General features: G+C 42.8%; 1 protein-coding gene across 2 annotated transcripts in view; it reads right to left on the reverse strand.

The window, feature by feature from the left end:
- Window positions 1-16,654, reverse strand: part of pacrg (PARK2 co-regulated) — a 143,277-nt gene that overhangs the window by 111,520 nt on the left and 15,103 nt on the right. Inside the window, exon 2 of one of the 2 annotated variants that reach the window (XM_031310160.2) lies at window positions 10,468-10,602. The exons of the other annotated variant lie outside the window; for it this stretch is intronic. Within the exon in view, the coding sequence (XP_031166020.1) occupies window positions 10,468-10,602 (135 nt within the window). The remainder of the gene's footprint in view (window positions 1-10,467; window positions 10,603-16,654) is intronic. 2 annotated transcript variants of the gene reach the window in all.

The following is a 16,654-nucleotide window of genomic DNA, read 5'->3' on the forward strand; positions in this document are numbered from 1 at the left end:
TGATGTGTTTCAGGGACAGCTAACCAATAATTGCTGCTATTTTGTCACCTATGGATCACACTGAAGTACTTTGCACCCCATCTGTGGCAATAATGTGTTTCGGTGTGCTGCAGTTTGTGGATTCCTTTTTAAGGTCAAGCTACTTTTTCTTCACCTCTGCCAAAGTTCTTATTATCGGTGAGACAGTGTTCACAGCACATGTCAACTGCCCCCATGTTGTGTTTTTTCCCTTTTGGAAATCCCATGTGTGAAAGTGCTAATTAAAACCCCTTTTTTAGCTTAACCTTTAACTTTAACCTTCTAACTAACTTATAACTAGGGCATATTTCAGAATTGTAAAATAATATACAAACAAAAGGCTCGTTTAAAGTAGTAAAATACAGTTCTACAAATTACATCCCCATAACCTAGATTATTTTTCTACAGCTCAGTGGGAAGCCGGTTCTGTTTCTGAACAAAAAGCCAAGCTTTTGACGCAGTTTACCAAGTTTAAATAGATGATACCTTATTCAAATGTAATTTTTTTCATTGAGTCAGATGCCAAAGTACTGTATTTCTTTTTTGTGATTCAATAATACAATATTATAATAACATGCAACGTTTTAATACAGCAATATTAAAACTAGTCACACTATAGAAATAGAAATGTCTGTAATCTTTATTTCTTAATTGCAAGAACATGAATTTTGTTTTATTTCTATTATGTATTGCTATGTAAGTACAGAGTTAAGGTACATAGGGGCATCTTGCAGTGCATTGCACGAGAGGTGTAACTTCTCAGTGTTAACTGAACAGAAACAGTGTAAAGCGATATCATCTGCATATGTATACTTTAAACACCTTTAATGACATGTGGCAGGTGTCAGGAATGTAGCTGTCACTTCGCTCACACACTGATGAATATCTGATGAACCAGTTGGAGGCATTACTGCTGCTTAAGCCAACACAGAATAATATTTGTAAAATGAAATGATGAAAATGTTTTGATAATTATGTTTATTTTCTAAACCAGTAATTTCATATTTTAAAACTAAAGTAACAGCTGAGATAGTGCTATAATTGTCTGTATAATTAGACAGATGTGGACTTAGAAAGTAGTGCACTAAGAATTGATTCTGACAAAGTACTTTTGACAGGCAGGACAACTTGGACATTGGACAATATTTACTTAGGTCCCTGCTATATCCACCTTTTGCAAGAGTCAATTTCCAAATCCAGGAAACTATGGATATCACACTGGAAATTATAAATTAGCCTGTTCGTGCTAACCTTAGAAGCCAGATGGTTTGTTACACAGAACCATCTCCTAAACCACGATCGTAGCTGCCAGTAGTGCCTCACCGGATGCTGATTGGTGCGGTAAGCTGGTAGTTCGGACACAAACACATTCAGTTGGAGCCTGACAAGATGGATCTTCCTGTAAATCCATGCGTAAATCAGTGCGAGGTAATGTTCATGGAAGAGCAGATGTAGAACGGGTGGGATTTATTATTGTTCACTGTTTACAGATGTGTATACGCATGCTTCACTATCTTGTGCATACAGCAGCTCATACACCTAGATTTTTTTGTCTATGTACACTTTGATAAATACAGCCCCTGGACTTCAGAGGCCTTTCTTTCCCAAAAGCCCACCAGAGACAAACACTAAAATTGTATTCTAGTCAGCCACCTGCCACTTTAAATGGCACTTCACTCAAGAGAACAGCCATGATTTCTACTCCCTTAACATGTTGCCATTTAGAATTATTGCTTCTGTAAAAGGGTGAAGACCAGACTAGAGCATGGAGCAGGAAACAATTCAATGTTTCTTCCAGGCTTTCTTCTTTTGTCTTTAAACCAGTAAACCCAATTTAATATTGAATTTAAGAGTATGAGGGAAAATAAAACTGGCAGCACTGAAGATTTTGTCCCTTAGTTCCGCAAAGTTTTTCTCCCAGACAGCTGCCGCTGGCTCAATTAACTATTGATCAGATTTGTGGAACCAAATGTAAATAATTAACAAAAGTGGAGATAGCATCTGCGGCTCTGCAAACAACTTTAATACAGAGGCCTCTGTGTCTATGATCAATAGGGCATGGACAGCATGCACATCAGCCACTGCAAGGGCCTCTGCAAGGTGGCCACAGACAGAGAAAATCACATTTTTATCAGACATCGCAGCTGTGTCAGCAAAAAACATCAAGACCACAGAAGTAATCAGCCGGTGGCTGTTTTATTGTAGATACCAGAGTGGGGAACACTATCTGTCTTTGACATTTAGAGGTAATCTAATTAATTCTCTGACGTGGCACACTCAGAGGTAAAACTAAAATTGTTGTTGGTGAAGCACTTAGGTGCAATTGGACTTTTTCATACAGGAACTCCACTGAGAATGATGTGCTCCAATGAAAATCTGTCATCCTATAAGCAGCTCTGAGGGAAGTGATAGCCGGGTTGTGTCCAACAAAGCATGTGTAAGTAAAGATGTAACATACTGAAGAGAGAAAAGCACAAAGCTCCTTGGGGAAGGAAGTACTGTATGGCACAGTTGGGGGGAATTGAGCAAGGGCCTCTAGGTAACCCTATTTGAATATGAATGTGTCCCATGATCCACATCAAGGGCACTGACAGGGGCACCTTCAACTACAACTACCTCCAGCGTGTGTGTGTGTGTGTGTGTGTGTGTGTGTGTGTGTGTGTGTGTGTGTGTGTGCGCGTGCATGTGTGCGGGTGCGCAACTGATCACTCTGTGCAGCCATCAGCCACTGCATTTTTTCCAAGGTACTTTGTACAGTGCATTAATCACAGGGACCCTTGAGCGCTTCTACGGATCCAAATATTCCGACCTTGAGGTTACAAGAAAGACATTAGTCCTGATCCATTCAAAGTATTGGAGACAAGGAGGGGAGCAGGGGGAGGGGGCAGAAAAGCTTTCAAGGTAATGAAATTCTGCCATAATTTAAAGGAAAAGACTTGTGGGGACAAGCCTGAGCCAGAGTAAGAAGAAAAAAAAAGATTAAATTGGATTTTTTTCTTTTTCCCCTTTATTTTAAATTAGGCTTAAGTGCATGTGGGGGGTAGTTTTTCTTTCTCTTTTTTTCCAACAAAAGCATGATAACAGCATTAACGTCCAGAATGAATCGAATCATTTCCAAACCAATTAACCTTTGACAGAATGGATGAGTGGACAGGAATGAGAATGGTGCATAGGGGAGGATAGAGAGAGAGGTAGGTGGAGGAGAGTGGGCAGCAGTGTGCAGAAACAGGGCTCTGACTGGCATGGACCTAGCATTTGGGGTGTGTTTGCTGACTAAGTACATGGCATGAATGGGTCTTATGGGGCTCCTAGAGATACCGCATTCAGACACGGCAAAAAAAACCTTTTGGTGGTCCATCTGAATGGGGACAATGAAGAAATAACACCCGCACACTTACTCCAAGCCAAAAACGTTCAATGACAATGTTTCAATCCTACTTGGATCTTCATCAGGTCAAAATGTCTGAATCGCAGACCTGCGTCATATACGTATGAAAGGGTATTGATTAAAAAAGTAAATAATAGTGGGCACCAAGAGCTAAGTTGGGTATAAGATTCAGGGAACAGGAGATGCTAAGTAACGGTGAGGACACCCCCCCCCACTCAATCTCACAGCCCTTGTGTCTGTCCTGTCCATCCTGACTGATAGTAGAGGGGTTGGCAGTTAACCCCACTTATTTTTTATGCTGGCTCTCACTACCTCTCTCCCTCTATCTGTCTATTTCCATTCCTCCCTCATTGGCTCACACACAGCTGCAGCCGGTCCATTAAGTTAATTAAAGGCTCCATTTTGAGCTGGAGCCCGCTAGCAAATACGAGTGCCAATCAATAGATCTCTGGCTTATTTTGTGGGAGGGAGGGGTGACAGCACTGGTGCTGCATATGGGGACATGATTTGTAACGTTGGCAGATGAGCCATGTCCCTCTCTGTCTTGTCCTCTGTCTCTGTCTTATTTGGTAGCCACCCTGCCCCTTCCACAATCTCCTTCCCGCTCTTCACTGTGAAACCATCTATCACTTCGCCTTCCCTTCTTAACCCCCAGCTATCCACGGCTTTTCCATCTGCCTACAAGGAGTCACAGTCCTGTTTCCCTACGAGAGTGTGTGTCCAACTGTGAATTTGTTTTTGTCACCATCTGCACAGGGGAGCCAGCTGTGTGGGGTTACAGCTGGGATTGGAGGTGTGTGAGGCTGCATTGGGCATTAGTGGAGCTGAGATCAACAGGGTGCCCAGAGGGATAATGTGAGCTCGGGGACCAGAAGAGGAAGTAGCCGTGGGACAGAAGTGGAGGGTTTCATTATGAGAGACTGCACAGCTTTCCAAAGATCACTACATACAATGAGAAACTAATTTTCCATGTCTGCACCCATGTCTAAAAGTGTCAACATAAGCTGTGAGAAGAGAAGATGATCTTGAGAAGTCAAAGCGTTGTATGTGGAGTGTGTGGAAGCTTCCCAGATAAAGATCACAACTGCTGGAAATGGGGATCATGAAAAAATATTTAATGTAATGGGATGCAACTCTAAGATCCATATATGTGCAGCGTCACATAGACAGGACTAACGATGTAAACCACTTTACATTGATTCACATTATAAGTCATCAGTAGAAATAAATAAAAATAAATGTCGACAGTGTTCCTCCATTTTCAAAAATCCATGTTTTGCTATTGTCTCATAGCACAGTAAGAATGGAAGACCCACAGGCTAAACAACCATCATCAGCTTCATGTGGCTTTCGTCTGCTATGAATAATGGCTGAGGGCAGCAGGCGGTGTAGCAGTTTGAAATCTGCATACAAGCTCTCTCTGCTGGATGCCTCTGCTCCAACAGTCCCTCCATTCCTGCAGTCACACCAGCAGCATGGCAGTGGCACAGCTCATCGGGCTTCTTCCCAGCAGTCATTCGACAATTCTCTCCCTCCAGGGAGGCAGCCCATACAGGCCTTGATGGTTAGCCAGTGTTGTTTGTTGGAGGCCTTTTCATTCCACCTCCTTCCTCTACTCCTCCTCGTTTTCTTCTTCTCTTTTTTTCCAATGAAAATGCCTGGTGCTTTTTCCACTTCTCTAATCTAAACTCCCTCCTTCTCTCTGCTCTCTCCTCTCAGAGAAAGCCCAGGGGGGCTTGTTCATATTCTCTTCTCTTATTGTGTTTCATCTTTTTCCTTATGACACAGAACTATCCCCCCCAGAGTATCCAGCTTTCAGCCAGGGAGCTGGAGAAAACGCATGGTTAACCCCATTTTATTCTGACTATTCAAAGGTTCCCTGACAAAGCTCTAGTGCTCACAGCAGATAAGAAATCATTCACATAGAGTAGAAGAGAAGGTTTTGTATGCATTCAACAGAAGTAGAAGAGAAGGTCATTTTCTTCATTCTATTTTTGCATTTCTAAGCAATATGTTGCACCATATTGTGCAGCTTACAAAACAATGCAAGAGCTCACTTACCAAAGAATTGAAACAGCTGGTGTGAAAGTGCTATGCTGCTGTACATTTGGCTGGCTACAGTATCTGTTCCTAGATGGGCTACTTTCTAATATCTGTATAGAACTTCAGGAGATAATGTTAGCACAATGTTACAGTAAGCCCTTGTCAATCATACACTTGAGTCTATGATATTTCATCAAATTCAATTTAGATATGTGACAACGCAACTGTTATGTTACTATAGGCCACTGCCATAAAGTCTTCCATGCTGCTGGTCCATGTGCATACTGTTAAATAATTGACAAATTTGTCAAGAGCAGCATTCAGCTGGGATTTGACTCCAAAGCAAAATGATGTACCCATGCCATGTAATATAGCTGTCAAAAGAAGGGGTTATCAACCATAAGGTATGACACATAAAAATGTAAATGGTTAGATGGGGGGAAAGGAGAGAAATAAGGCTTTTCTCCACTGCTGTCTCTGCAATGACCTCATCTCTTTTTCACCCCACTCTTTTGCTCTTGCTCTATTTCATTTTCGGTCTTTATGTCTCTCTATCTTTCACTCTCGTATCAAGCGCACACTCCCACTGCGTTTCTCAAGCACATGCTCCCTCATCCTCGGTCACCCTAACCACCTCATTTCTCCAGCCCTCCCTCCTCTCCAACTCTCACTCTGTGCGTAATTCAATCATCCCAAGGAGATGGATATCCGTCCCCTAGGAGCGCTTACGCTCTCCATTTCCTAAAGCGCTTGATCAGATTAATTGATTGTCGTCCCCCCCCCCCCACACACACATCTCTTCGTCCCTTCTGCCGACTGAGGCTGCTGTGGTGGTGGAGGGTGGGAAGAAATCAGGTTTGCATTGATATTTTTATAAAATGGCTTTTTCCTTCTGCCCCCAGACAGACCCCGTAAAAGGACAAAGGGGAATAAATAAAGTACATGAGCTAGTAGAAGGAGGGGCGGTGGGCAACAGAGAAGGGTGGAAGCCTGCAGAAACAGACAGGCAGGATTTATAAAGAGGACAAAACAACAACCTGGAGGGTACAGGAGACACAGGGCTGAACAGGAGATCAAGGGACAAGATAAAGCAGATAGGCGATCAATGAAATGAAATAAACAAGGCTGTTTAGGAGTTGTATAGCACATGTGAGGTGAGTGTGTGTGCATGCATCTGTGTACCATGATGTTTGGCTGCAAGCCCGCAGAGCATAGCAGAGGGTGGAGATGGGAGAGTCGAACCAAGCCCCACAGGGAATGCAGGAAGACCTCAACTCATCCATTATAACTGAGAGCCAAGCGGCTGCCATGTCTCCTGATTGCTGAGTCCCTGTGGAGCGCTCTCGCTCTCTCTCTCTCTCTCTCTCTCTCTCTCTCTCTCTCTCTCTCTCTCTCTCTCTCTCTCTCTCTCTCTCTCTCTCTTTTTGGCACTGGGGATGGCAGTAGATTACGGTGCGGTTCCAGGCCTTTGGCTTCAACGTTATGGCAGGGGCCAAATACACGCACAAACATACAACACACACTCATTCACACACACATACACACATAAACTTGGACGCAAACACAAACACACAGGAACACAAATACACATAGACAGGGATAGGAACTTGCTCGTCTCTCTCTTATCTATCTGCCGCACATGTTCCCCATACGTGTAAAGCTTTTACCTGAGCGCGCCATTACAGCTGAGGCTTTTACCTCTTGAGAGACAAATTACATTTCAGATATAACCTTCCCTTTTTCAACTTGCCCTTGACATTTAGTTGACTTGCATTCCCCCTGTACATATAGACTCAAACACACACTATAAAGCCACACATACACCAGACTGCAAGCACACACACACACACACACACACACACACACACACACACACACACAAATACACAAAGTTGCATAATTCTTTGTCAGTTAGACCTCAAACATTTTCTACACAATCTTCTTCTTCATTCACGGTAACTACGTTCAACAAATACTGTATGTTTGCAGGATAGAGCACACAGCTTGGGCAGGATCATATTGTAACCACAGAGCTGACCATGTTCTTTTAAGCTGCAAAGTATTTCATACTTTGCAATAACAAGTAACAATAGCTTTTAATTTGTTTTATTGACTGGTTCTATAGTAGGGAAATATTTATCCAATAACACCCAGTCTACCCACCCACCTACTATATATATATGTATACTGTATAACCATAACATATGGTTAGGGCTGCACAAATAATTTTGATAATTAAAAATTGATGTTTTCTGTTTCCACAATTAATCATGTACTTTCTCAAAACCCCATGATGCAATATTTGTGATTTTAACATTGACTCCCTGTTAAATGAATTGGTTGGTATCAGCTGATCTAACTGAGAATCACTACCACAATCTGCAGTTATATGCAAGATATTCGCAAGACTGCTCACACAGGCCAATTCTACACTGGCGGCCCAGTGTGAAATAGTTGAGCAAATTTCTACAAGTAGGCTATTTCATAAGCTAATACAGCATATCAAACCTGCTGCTGCATGCTAATGTCTACTGAGTCATCTAGCAATGAAAGTCATTTTCCACAAGTAACTTAACACAAGTTCAAAACCAGTTTCTTTTACTGTGCCTCCAATTGTTTAAATTTATATCTCGAAGATCTCCATTCCGTTCTGTTTGGCGGCACCTATGGCGATAAGCGGTAATTGCAGTCCTTTTTTTTGGATCTCATTTCAAACAGATCCAGTTTTGCCTATTGATTTTTCCCCGAGAATGTCGCCACAGACACCCAGTTCGTAGTCTGGCTTACCAGATGTACAGGGTGGGTATAAAGCCTGACATCTGGCACGTCTCTTACGCTGGCATTCTCCTCCCCTTCTGCTATCTCCGCTATCAATTTTGCAAGGGCACCATTGCAGCAGGCTTAGCGCCACCTAAGACGATTGTGATTAGTTTAAAAAAACAACCCAGAGCGGTTTTTCCCCTATACCAGAATGTTAAATCATGCAGCCAGAACATGTGGAGATACCAAAATGCAAGGGCTTTAATCAGTGGGCCATAGGCTCAATCACCATTGTGTTAACTCATTCAACTATAGATAGTAATTTAACAGACATTTATTTGAATGAAAATCTTCAAGATTATTACTTAATAAGAGTAATATATATATATATATATATATATATATATATATATTACTTAGGGTGTGTTCAGTACTCTTGCACTATAGGTGCAGGTGCAACAGAGCATAGTTCTGACATTCAATCAGGCCTGCTTTGTGTAGGTCATGGTCACATTGGCTGATTTGCTGCTGTGCAGAGGCAAACATGTACAGGCAGCATCTTCAGCAAGCTGACCTCCTGACCTAAATACACAGACTCATCAATACAGACAGTCAAACTGAGACACATATACAGTACACAAATGCACGCACACTCTGTATGCTTGAGTACACAGCCCACAAACTAAATCAACAATTTATTTTTCTTTCCAAAAGACTCTCTTTCTTTCTTACTTTCACCAGACTTTATTTGCTAGGGGGCTGAGCTCTCAGACTGGGATTGATCCGGAGCTGCCGTCTTGAACCTGTGCCCCGAGGGCAGCTCAGTGCAAACACGCCGCAGCCCCTCTCCACTTACTCCAATCATGGTTACACTCTGTTACACTACGCCCGCATTTAAACCCACACAACAGATGCACAGCAAGTGGCACCTCTACCTGAACTGCTTTAAACAAACAAAAGACTGATTTTAAGGAAACGCTAATCATATAAAAAAAGAAGGAATATCCTCCACTGAAACAGACTTCATAAAAAATGTTCCGTAGACACTTGTTCACAGTCAAAGTGGAAAACCCCAAAACCCAAATAATTGCAAAAGGCTTGAACAATAAACTCATCTTTTGAGGAAGATTTTAAAATAACTAGTGCGTGTAGAAGTATTGGGGGATAATCAATAAGGATAACAGCAGCGTTGGAGATGACAGCAACAATTTCATACACCACATCCCATTTGCTGAGTGCTTTTTCATGGGCAGAGCACAAAAGAAATCCAAGATTCATTTGAACATTCTACATAAATAATTCATACAAAGAGAGCTTTTACAGTGTTTTCACCTGAAGACAGACAGTTAACTAGCGAGAAAGCTCACTCACCCACCCACCCTTCCTTCTTTCTTTGAAGTAGGAAAAACGTGAGGGAAAGGGTATAATTTGTTTGATTCGTTTACCATTGCTTACTATGAATAAATGTCATTAAGAGGTTGCTGCACAGCAGTTGTGAAGTTATGAAATAGCTGGCAGCATAGTGGCTGACATAAAGCAACCTGGTGATTATAGAATCCATCCATCCCACACACACAGTGTCAGTCAGGAGTCTAATGGCTCTGTGGAGGCTTTCATATTGAAACTCACACACATACAGTACACACAAATACATATACAATTAGTTCCTGTGTTTTCCCTGAGTTCCTATAGAGTTTGTGACTGATGGATTCTGTGATTGGTGCTGCAAGACAGGTGGAGCCTTCAAGTGAGCTAATCTACACTGCCTCCTACAGGATAACAGCCCACATTGGACCTGTGAATATGGGTGAATATGGGAGAAACTGTCATCATTACGTTCAGCTGAGCTGATAATGATGACGCCAAATGGTGTTTGCACAGCAGCTATCGAGTCTTCAAATTCAACCACCACAACTGCTTGACAGCAAGGGTGGATTCAAACAGTAGCTTGTGTACAAGGACTATTGTTTCTCAGAGTTGTGCGTAGATGTAAATTAAAAAAACATCTCTGGTGTTTTCTGAGAAATATTTTCTTCATGGCCTGATTTTTTTCTTTTAAAGCCTTTAGCAATTAGGCCCAAAAGCTTTGCATTTGCTCCAAAAGGTTTATTTTTCTGTTAGTCAGAGTACCTACCCTGCATTCCTATTCTGACATAAAATGTTCCCTGATGGCAAAATGTAGCACCCTAGCCTTTTTGTTAATGGTGTTTGAAAACCACAAGCATGAGTCAATCCTTACGAGAGGGCAGAGTTCCTACCTTCCATGCAATTCGGTTGCCTTTGGTGTCATGCTCCAGTGCCATCGGGAACTCTCCACGCTCGTAGAACTTGCGAAAGGCGGTTGGTTTAGAAGGGCGCTCCTGAAAAGCCCCTGCAGCCGGGGGACCCACCACCTGGTCAAACACAAAGAAAATGGGAATGAAGAGAAAGGCGCAAAACAAAGAAATAAACAGAAAGAGACATACACAGCAAGTAAGAGTGTTGTTTTATGAAATCAGAATTGACTGTTTTCTCCTACAAGAATAGAATCACTCCCACTGCCTCTTCTTACAAGTAATTCAGAGAGACACATGTGCCTGCTCCTCTGCTGCTCTAAGGAAGGCAAAACACAGATAGTGTGTGTGTGAGTGTGTGTGTGTGTGTGTGTGTGTGTGTGTGTGTGTGTGTGTGTGTGTGTGTGTGTGTCTGTGTAGGCCCTGTAGCCAGAGGCACTGCCAGAGGCATTGTTAGGATCATCTTTTCTCTGCCTCCATATTGGATATGTGCTATTACTGCGCCACTGAAAGCCATTGGGACTCCTATCACATCAGACACAGTCTGCTGCTATTGTTGTGGGGGCCATTGGTGGTGGTAGCCTTACAACAGATGTAAGTAAATGCAACACACTGTAGTAGAGAGGAGAGGGAGAGAAGATTTTAAGATGAGAAAAAAGAATGTCATTTTAATACTGTCTTCATAGGACAACCACTGGTGTTACTATTCAATTTCCAAAGATGTTGTTATTAACATGTTGAGAGATACTACAAAGATGATGTGTTAAATTCAGGAGCCTCAAAAGGACCAATTACCCCCAAATTCCTGCAAAGAAACACTCATACTGAATCAAGGAAGTGACTGGAACTTCTCACTAAAGACCCAATGCTGAGATTGTTCAAGTGGGAGCCACTCGTGTACTTGAGGGATATGGATTTATTTGATTGAAAACATTAGAGCTTTGCAACAGCATGTTGTAGTGGACGAATGACAGAATGTTGGAGCCAATCGTTTTCCTGTCTTTCCCTTGTGTGCATCCCTCGCCATCTGTGTCGCGCTGCCACATGACTGGCAGATGTGTTGCTGTCATTAATCCTCAGATTACCACCCATTGAGAAAAATAATTTTTCCACAGCAGCCCACAGGCAGAGCAGAGCAGGACTGGGATGTGTTATCTTTGGCAGGGCTACCTACGATTGGTGTGTGCAACTTGAGAGATTTTAAAGGGTTTTAGTCTATTACTATGATGCTCCTCAACAGTAGTTGGTAGTTTTCCACGTTACATAATTCACTAGTGTTGCCTGTTTGTTGCATAATTCAAAAACAAAATAGATAGAAGAAAGCCTCAAACCACAAGTGTAGCTCAGTAAAACTGCCACCAAGGAATGATGCAACATGAAACAAAGTTTCAAGGAAGTAAGTTACATGTGTGACGTGGTGTAGCTGGTGCCATGGCTAGGCTCAAGAGAAACAAGAACAAAGGGAGAAACAATTATGAGGGACTCTGAGTGCACTCACTGCATTTAAACAGCCCTAATGCACCGTGGGATTGCAGAGCAGTCATTTCAAATGAATCTGTTTGGAGCATTTGTTTACCATGCCAGGGAATGTTATGCTGATTTAATAGGCACAGGTTTGTGTACCTGCAGGAGAAAGACTACCTTAAGAAAATTACTGTGACTAACAATGCATGTAAAACACAAGGAAAGGCACTTTTCAGTATCGCCTACTGTACTACCCTTAAAGTAATCCATCACAACAAATGATACATGTATGCCTGCTATGGTCTTTTAAGTACCGTGTTTTATTTTGAGTATAATTTTAGTTGCAATGGGGGTGCCCTGGTAGCTCACCTGGTTGAGCGTTTGCCCCATGTATGAAGGCTCAGTCCTTACCGCAGTGGCCCGGGTTCAATTCCAACCAGCGGCCCTTTGCTGCATGTCATCTCTCCCTCCTTTCCTGTCTACAGATGTCCTATCAATTAAAGTCCAAAAAGCCCAAAAAATAATCTTTAAAAAAAAAAAAAAAAGTTTAGGTGCAATGGTGTGTTTAATCATGTACAGTAACAAAGATTGTTACACCCATGCACTTCTGAAAAAAAAACAGATTGTTGTTTAGCATTGTCAGGAATACTTTGGTGTCAGCTTGCCTCAGTAGAATACTGTTTCTGTCTCGTTTCACATTAAGCGCAAAGTATATGTTAATACAAGAATGCAATTCCTTTTGTTGTTTCATTTAGACTCGTCATCACAGGCTCGAGTCTGTCAAACTACTAAATCAGAGTTGTGTACCTGGGTGGAACACTGAATGTAAAAGGAAGCAATTAAATTGTTTGCTCTGCACTACACTTTTCAAGGTTGATATATATATTTTATATTTATGTGAAACAGTGTATGTCTTATACGTCTTATAATAAAGTGAAATCAAATCAGATCTGTTTGTCTTCCCTGTTTTCTCTCTGTCTCTGTTCATTCCTTTCACTGCAGGAGTTGTTTTGCAGCCCTGGCTGTGGAAATAGGAAGCTGTAAAGCTTGCAAGATCAGCGCTGCCCCAGCCTGCAGGAGTGACAAAGCCCTCATATCCAGATAGCTACAACGGCGGTTGAGCCACGCTGCACGGGATGGCTAAAAATAGCTCAGACTGGGCAGCAAGAAGAGAATAAACCCAGACTGCATTGACTGGCTGAGTAGCTTTTATGGTCAGGAATGATGACACTGCAGTCACTTCCATGGCCTCTGCTCGTGGCTGAGGTGTTGCAAACTTCACAGCTATTTCCCTGTTTTATCTCCACTTATCATCTCTGGCAGGCAACACACATCAACAGCCAGAAAGGTATATACATGCATGCACAATGGCACATTTTCTTGGCTCTGCACACATTAAAGCTAAACACAGAGGCCCTTTCCTTGCTATTGATGTGGGCTGCCGTTCCGAGCAACTTAAAGAAACTGTAATAGGAATAGCATTGTGGAAAGATTATGACCTGCTGGCTTCCTGATGCAATTCCAATGATCTGCCTGCTCCCGTTCTGCCATTCATGACATTGTGGTCTAAAGTTCCTGTATTCTGTGAAAAACTGAATTCCAAAGTAATAGCCACTTACCTATAGGGGTGTGCAAAAAAATCGATTCACATTCGAATCGCGATTCAAGCTCTACGGATTCAAAATCGATTCATAGAATTCCAAAAATTGATTATTTTTTTTGTTGTTTTTTTTATTGTATGTCTACTGCAATCACATGGGAAAAGTAACTACGTTTACATACTGTAAATAATTTTTTTAATCGAGAATAGTTTTTTAATCGAAAATCGATTTTGAATCAAATCTTGCGCCTAAAAATCGATATTGAATCGAATTGTGACATTTTCTGAATCGTGTACCCCTACTTACCTAGTTTATCTAAAAAAAAATAGAGTTTGTTTCCTCTGTTTTGTAGCCTTCTGAGAAGCCATATGAACTCATGGACAGGGCATGGCCAGCAGTTCAGGAGCACCCTGCGCCAACGTTGGGAGCAGCAACAACCCTAAGTTCTGTCTTGTATGGGTGAGCATGCATCTGTGTTAGCTCAATTTAGACTAGCTGTGTTGACGACAACAACTGCTGCTGATTCTGTTGTACTCTTAGCCAGCACGTCGCATCATTTTCTGCTCTGCACGTCTCCTAAACACATTTGAATCATTGTATGGGATTTTCAGTTTTCCGCTACTCTGCCTGCATTTGTTCACGTGAGTAGCCACAAAGGTGGTTGTGTGGTTATATGAAGTGGTAAGAAGTAAAACAGCCCCATGCAGCGCAGCGAATCCCGGTGTAATGCAAAATTCTAAAACACTGGCATAAACACAAACACAGACAGTGAGAAAGACAGAAAAAAGAAGCCTATAAGACAGAAAAAAGAAGCCTATAACATGCAAGCAGATAACATCCCGCCCCTCAGTGGAGGCCATAAAGGGAGCCTGTGAGGCGACAGACTACAGAACAGAGATAGAGGTGGTGTAAGGCAATAAAAGGAGGAAGTGTCTGTTTTGTGTGTCCGTGGTGCACACATCAGGGAGTCATAACAAGGCAGTACCGGTCAGATGAGCTGCAGGCTGTCATTTCTCTCCTTCGCCTTCACTATGGCTCCAGATCTGTTTCCTCCCTAATTCTGTTGTCCACTCCAACTAGCTCCACCGTAAACCTGGCTGCTGCAAGATCCACAGAGGCAATAACATACAAACATGCACTCGCGCGCACACGCACGCGCGCGCGCGCACACACACACACACACACACACACACACACACACACACACACACACACACACACACACACACACACACACACACACACACACACACACACACAGAGCTCCCCAATGGCGAGCCCCTGCAGAGGTGATTGAGCACCGGCAGGGCCTCATGCTCCTGTCATTTATAAAGGTGTCACCCTGAGAAACAGAGATGCTCCCTCTGATTTTGACACACTGAGTGTGTGTGTGTGTGTGTGTGGGGAAGGTAGTCAAAAGGCACGAGGAAAATATGGTAAAAAAGAAGGCTGAGGCAGGATAAAGGTAGAGGGTGAGATAGGCCAGAGAGAGACAGAGACATAAAGAAGCTGAAGACGAGAAACAGAGAGACAGAGAATGACAAAATCAAAAGATGGAGAATGGAGGAGGGTGATGGAGGAATAGTGGATATGACCGGAAAAGAGAGAAGGGGGAGACAAGAGGTGTGGCTCATCAATCCTAAAGGTGAGTTCAGCGTGGCAGGGCTGCTGCAGCATGTAGGTGATCCATCACTGTGCCTGGGCCTCCAGCTTCAGCGCTCTCTCTCTCATCTCTCCATCTCTCTGCTATACCACCACACCAAAACACCTCTGAATACCTCTGATAGATGTCTGGTCAATTTCATTGTCAACCCTGCATTGCCATCACCACTGCATATTTCCCCAATGAGGCCCTCATTAATCTCCCTTTTCATTTCAATCCATCTCCTATTAGCCTTCTGCCTCCTTTCTGTCAGGGCAATAATGCACTTTGTTGCATTGTTTTTGTGGGGGAACAAGGGTGCACATAGGTGCATTGCATCACTTGTTTACTGAGGCAGCAAACAGCGTAGGCACCTATAGCTCTCTCCCTCTGCATTCCACTGCTGTGCTCGGTTGAGAGGTTATTGAAATCAAGCTCCCTACAGAAGGCCGCCTTTCCTGAGGGAGGTTGCAGGATAGGTGAGTCACAGAGGATGAAATAGACAGGCCGAGGCTCTCCTGATAAGGTCAGCTTGCACATCGCTGCCACAGGCAACAAAATTAGCTCTCTTTATTTACAGGGCATTTTCCGCTGTAGCCCAGCCTGCTGCCTGCCCGCCAGCCACGAGGGATAATGGCTGGGCTAGAGATGTGTGCTTTATTCTCAAACTGTATTTAAATGAACAAGACACAGCCAGAATAATGGAGGTATTTAGGCTGTTCAGGAATCTCTGCTTATATGGCCAAACAATCATTCGACAGGATATTTTTGCTTACTCATTCCCTCTGCAGGGCAAAACACAGACCGGTGGGAGGCTGATTCCTTTCAGAAGAATACATCTGCAATATTTGTGCAGCACTCCATTAATTTCTCATGACCAAACAGCAAGAAGTGCAATTAGTCTGCGAGTGAGTTTCATTATGTGAAGAAATTAGCCCTGTTGTGAGAGACAAGGTCGGATGAGAACAAATGAGTAAAGAGCTCTCGCTGGACGGTAAAAAACACAGACTGATGAAAGATAACAGGAGTCTTTTGTTCAGAGCTCACAGGAACATAGAGGTGTGCTTTACAAGTGTCACTGTGTCAGACGCTTTTGCATCAACCTTACTGTGCACACAGGCACAAGGGCAGGGATGTTTGTAATGAAAAATGATGACACCGCTAGTCAAAGACGACACTACACACCTCGTGTCACTACAAAGACACAAGGATGAAACAGGTGACAGCCACCTACTATTGAACCGTGCGCAATCGGGATAACTTTAAAGAAGAACTTCAGAAGAAGCTTCAAGCATTGAAGAGCGCCCTGCTGTTTTCTGTCTCCTCTAGTTTAACCCCATCACTAAAAAGAACAGCATAGGCACAGGAAGACATTAACGGGTGTGAAAGAAAGAGTTTGAGGAGGAGTGTGAGGGGAGCAGAGTAAGTGAAAGAGGCTCCGTGTGAGCAAGAAAAAGAGGGTGAG

Source organism: Sander lucioperca, chromosome 18 (assembly GCF_008315115.2).
Source record: "Sander lucioperca isolate FBNREF2018 chromosome 18, SLUC_FBN_1.2, whole genome shotgun sequence".
Lineage (NCBI taxonomy): Eukaryota > Metazoa > Chordata > Actinopteri > Perciformes > Percidae > Sander > Sander lucioperca.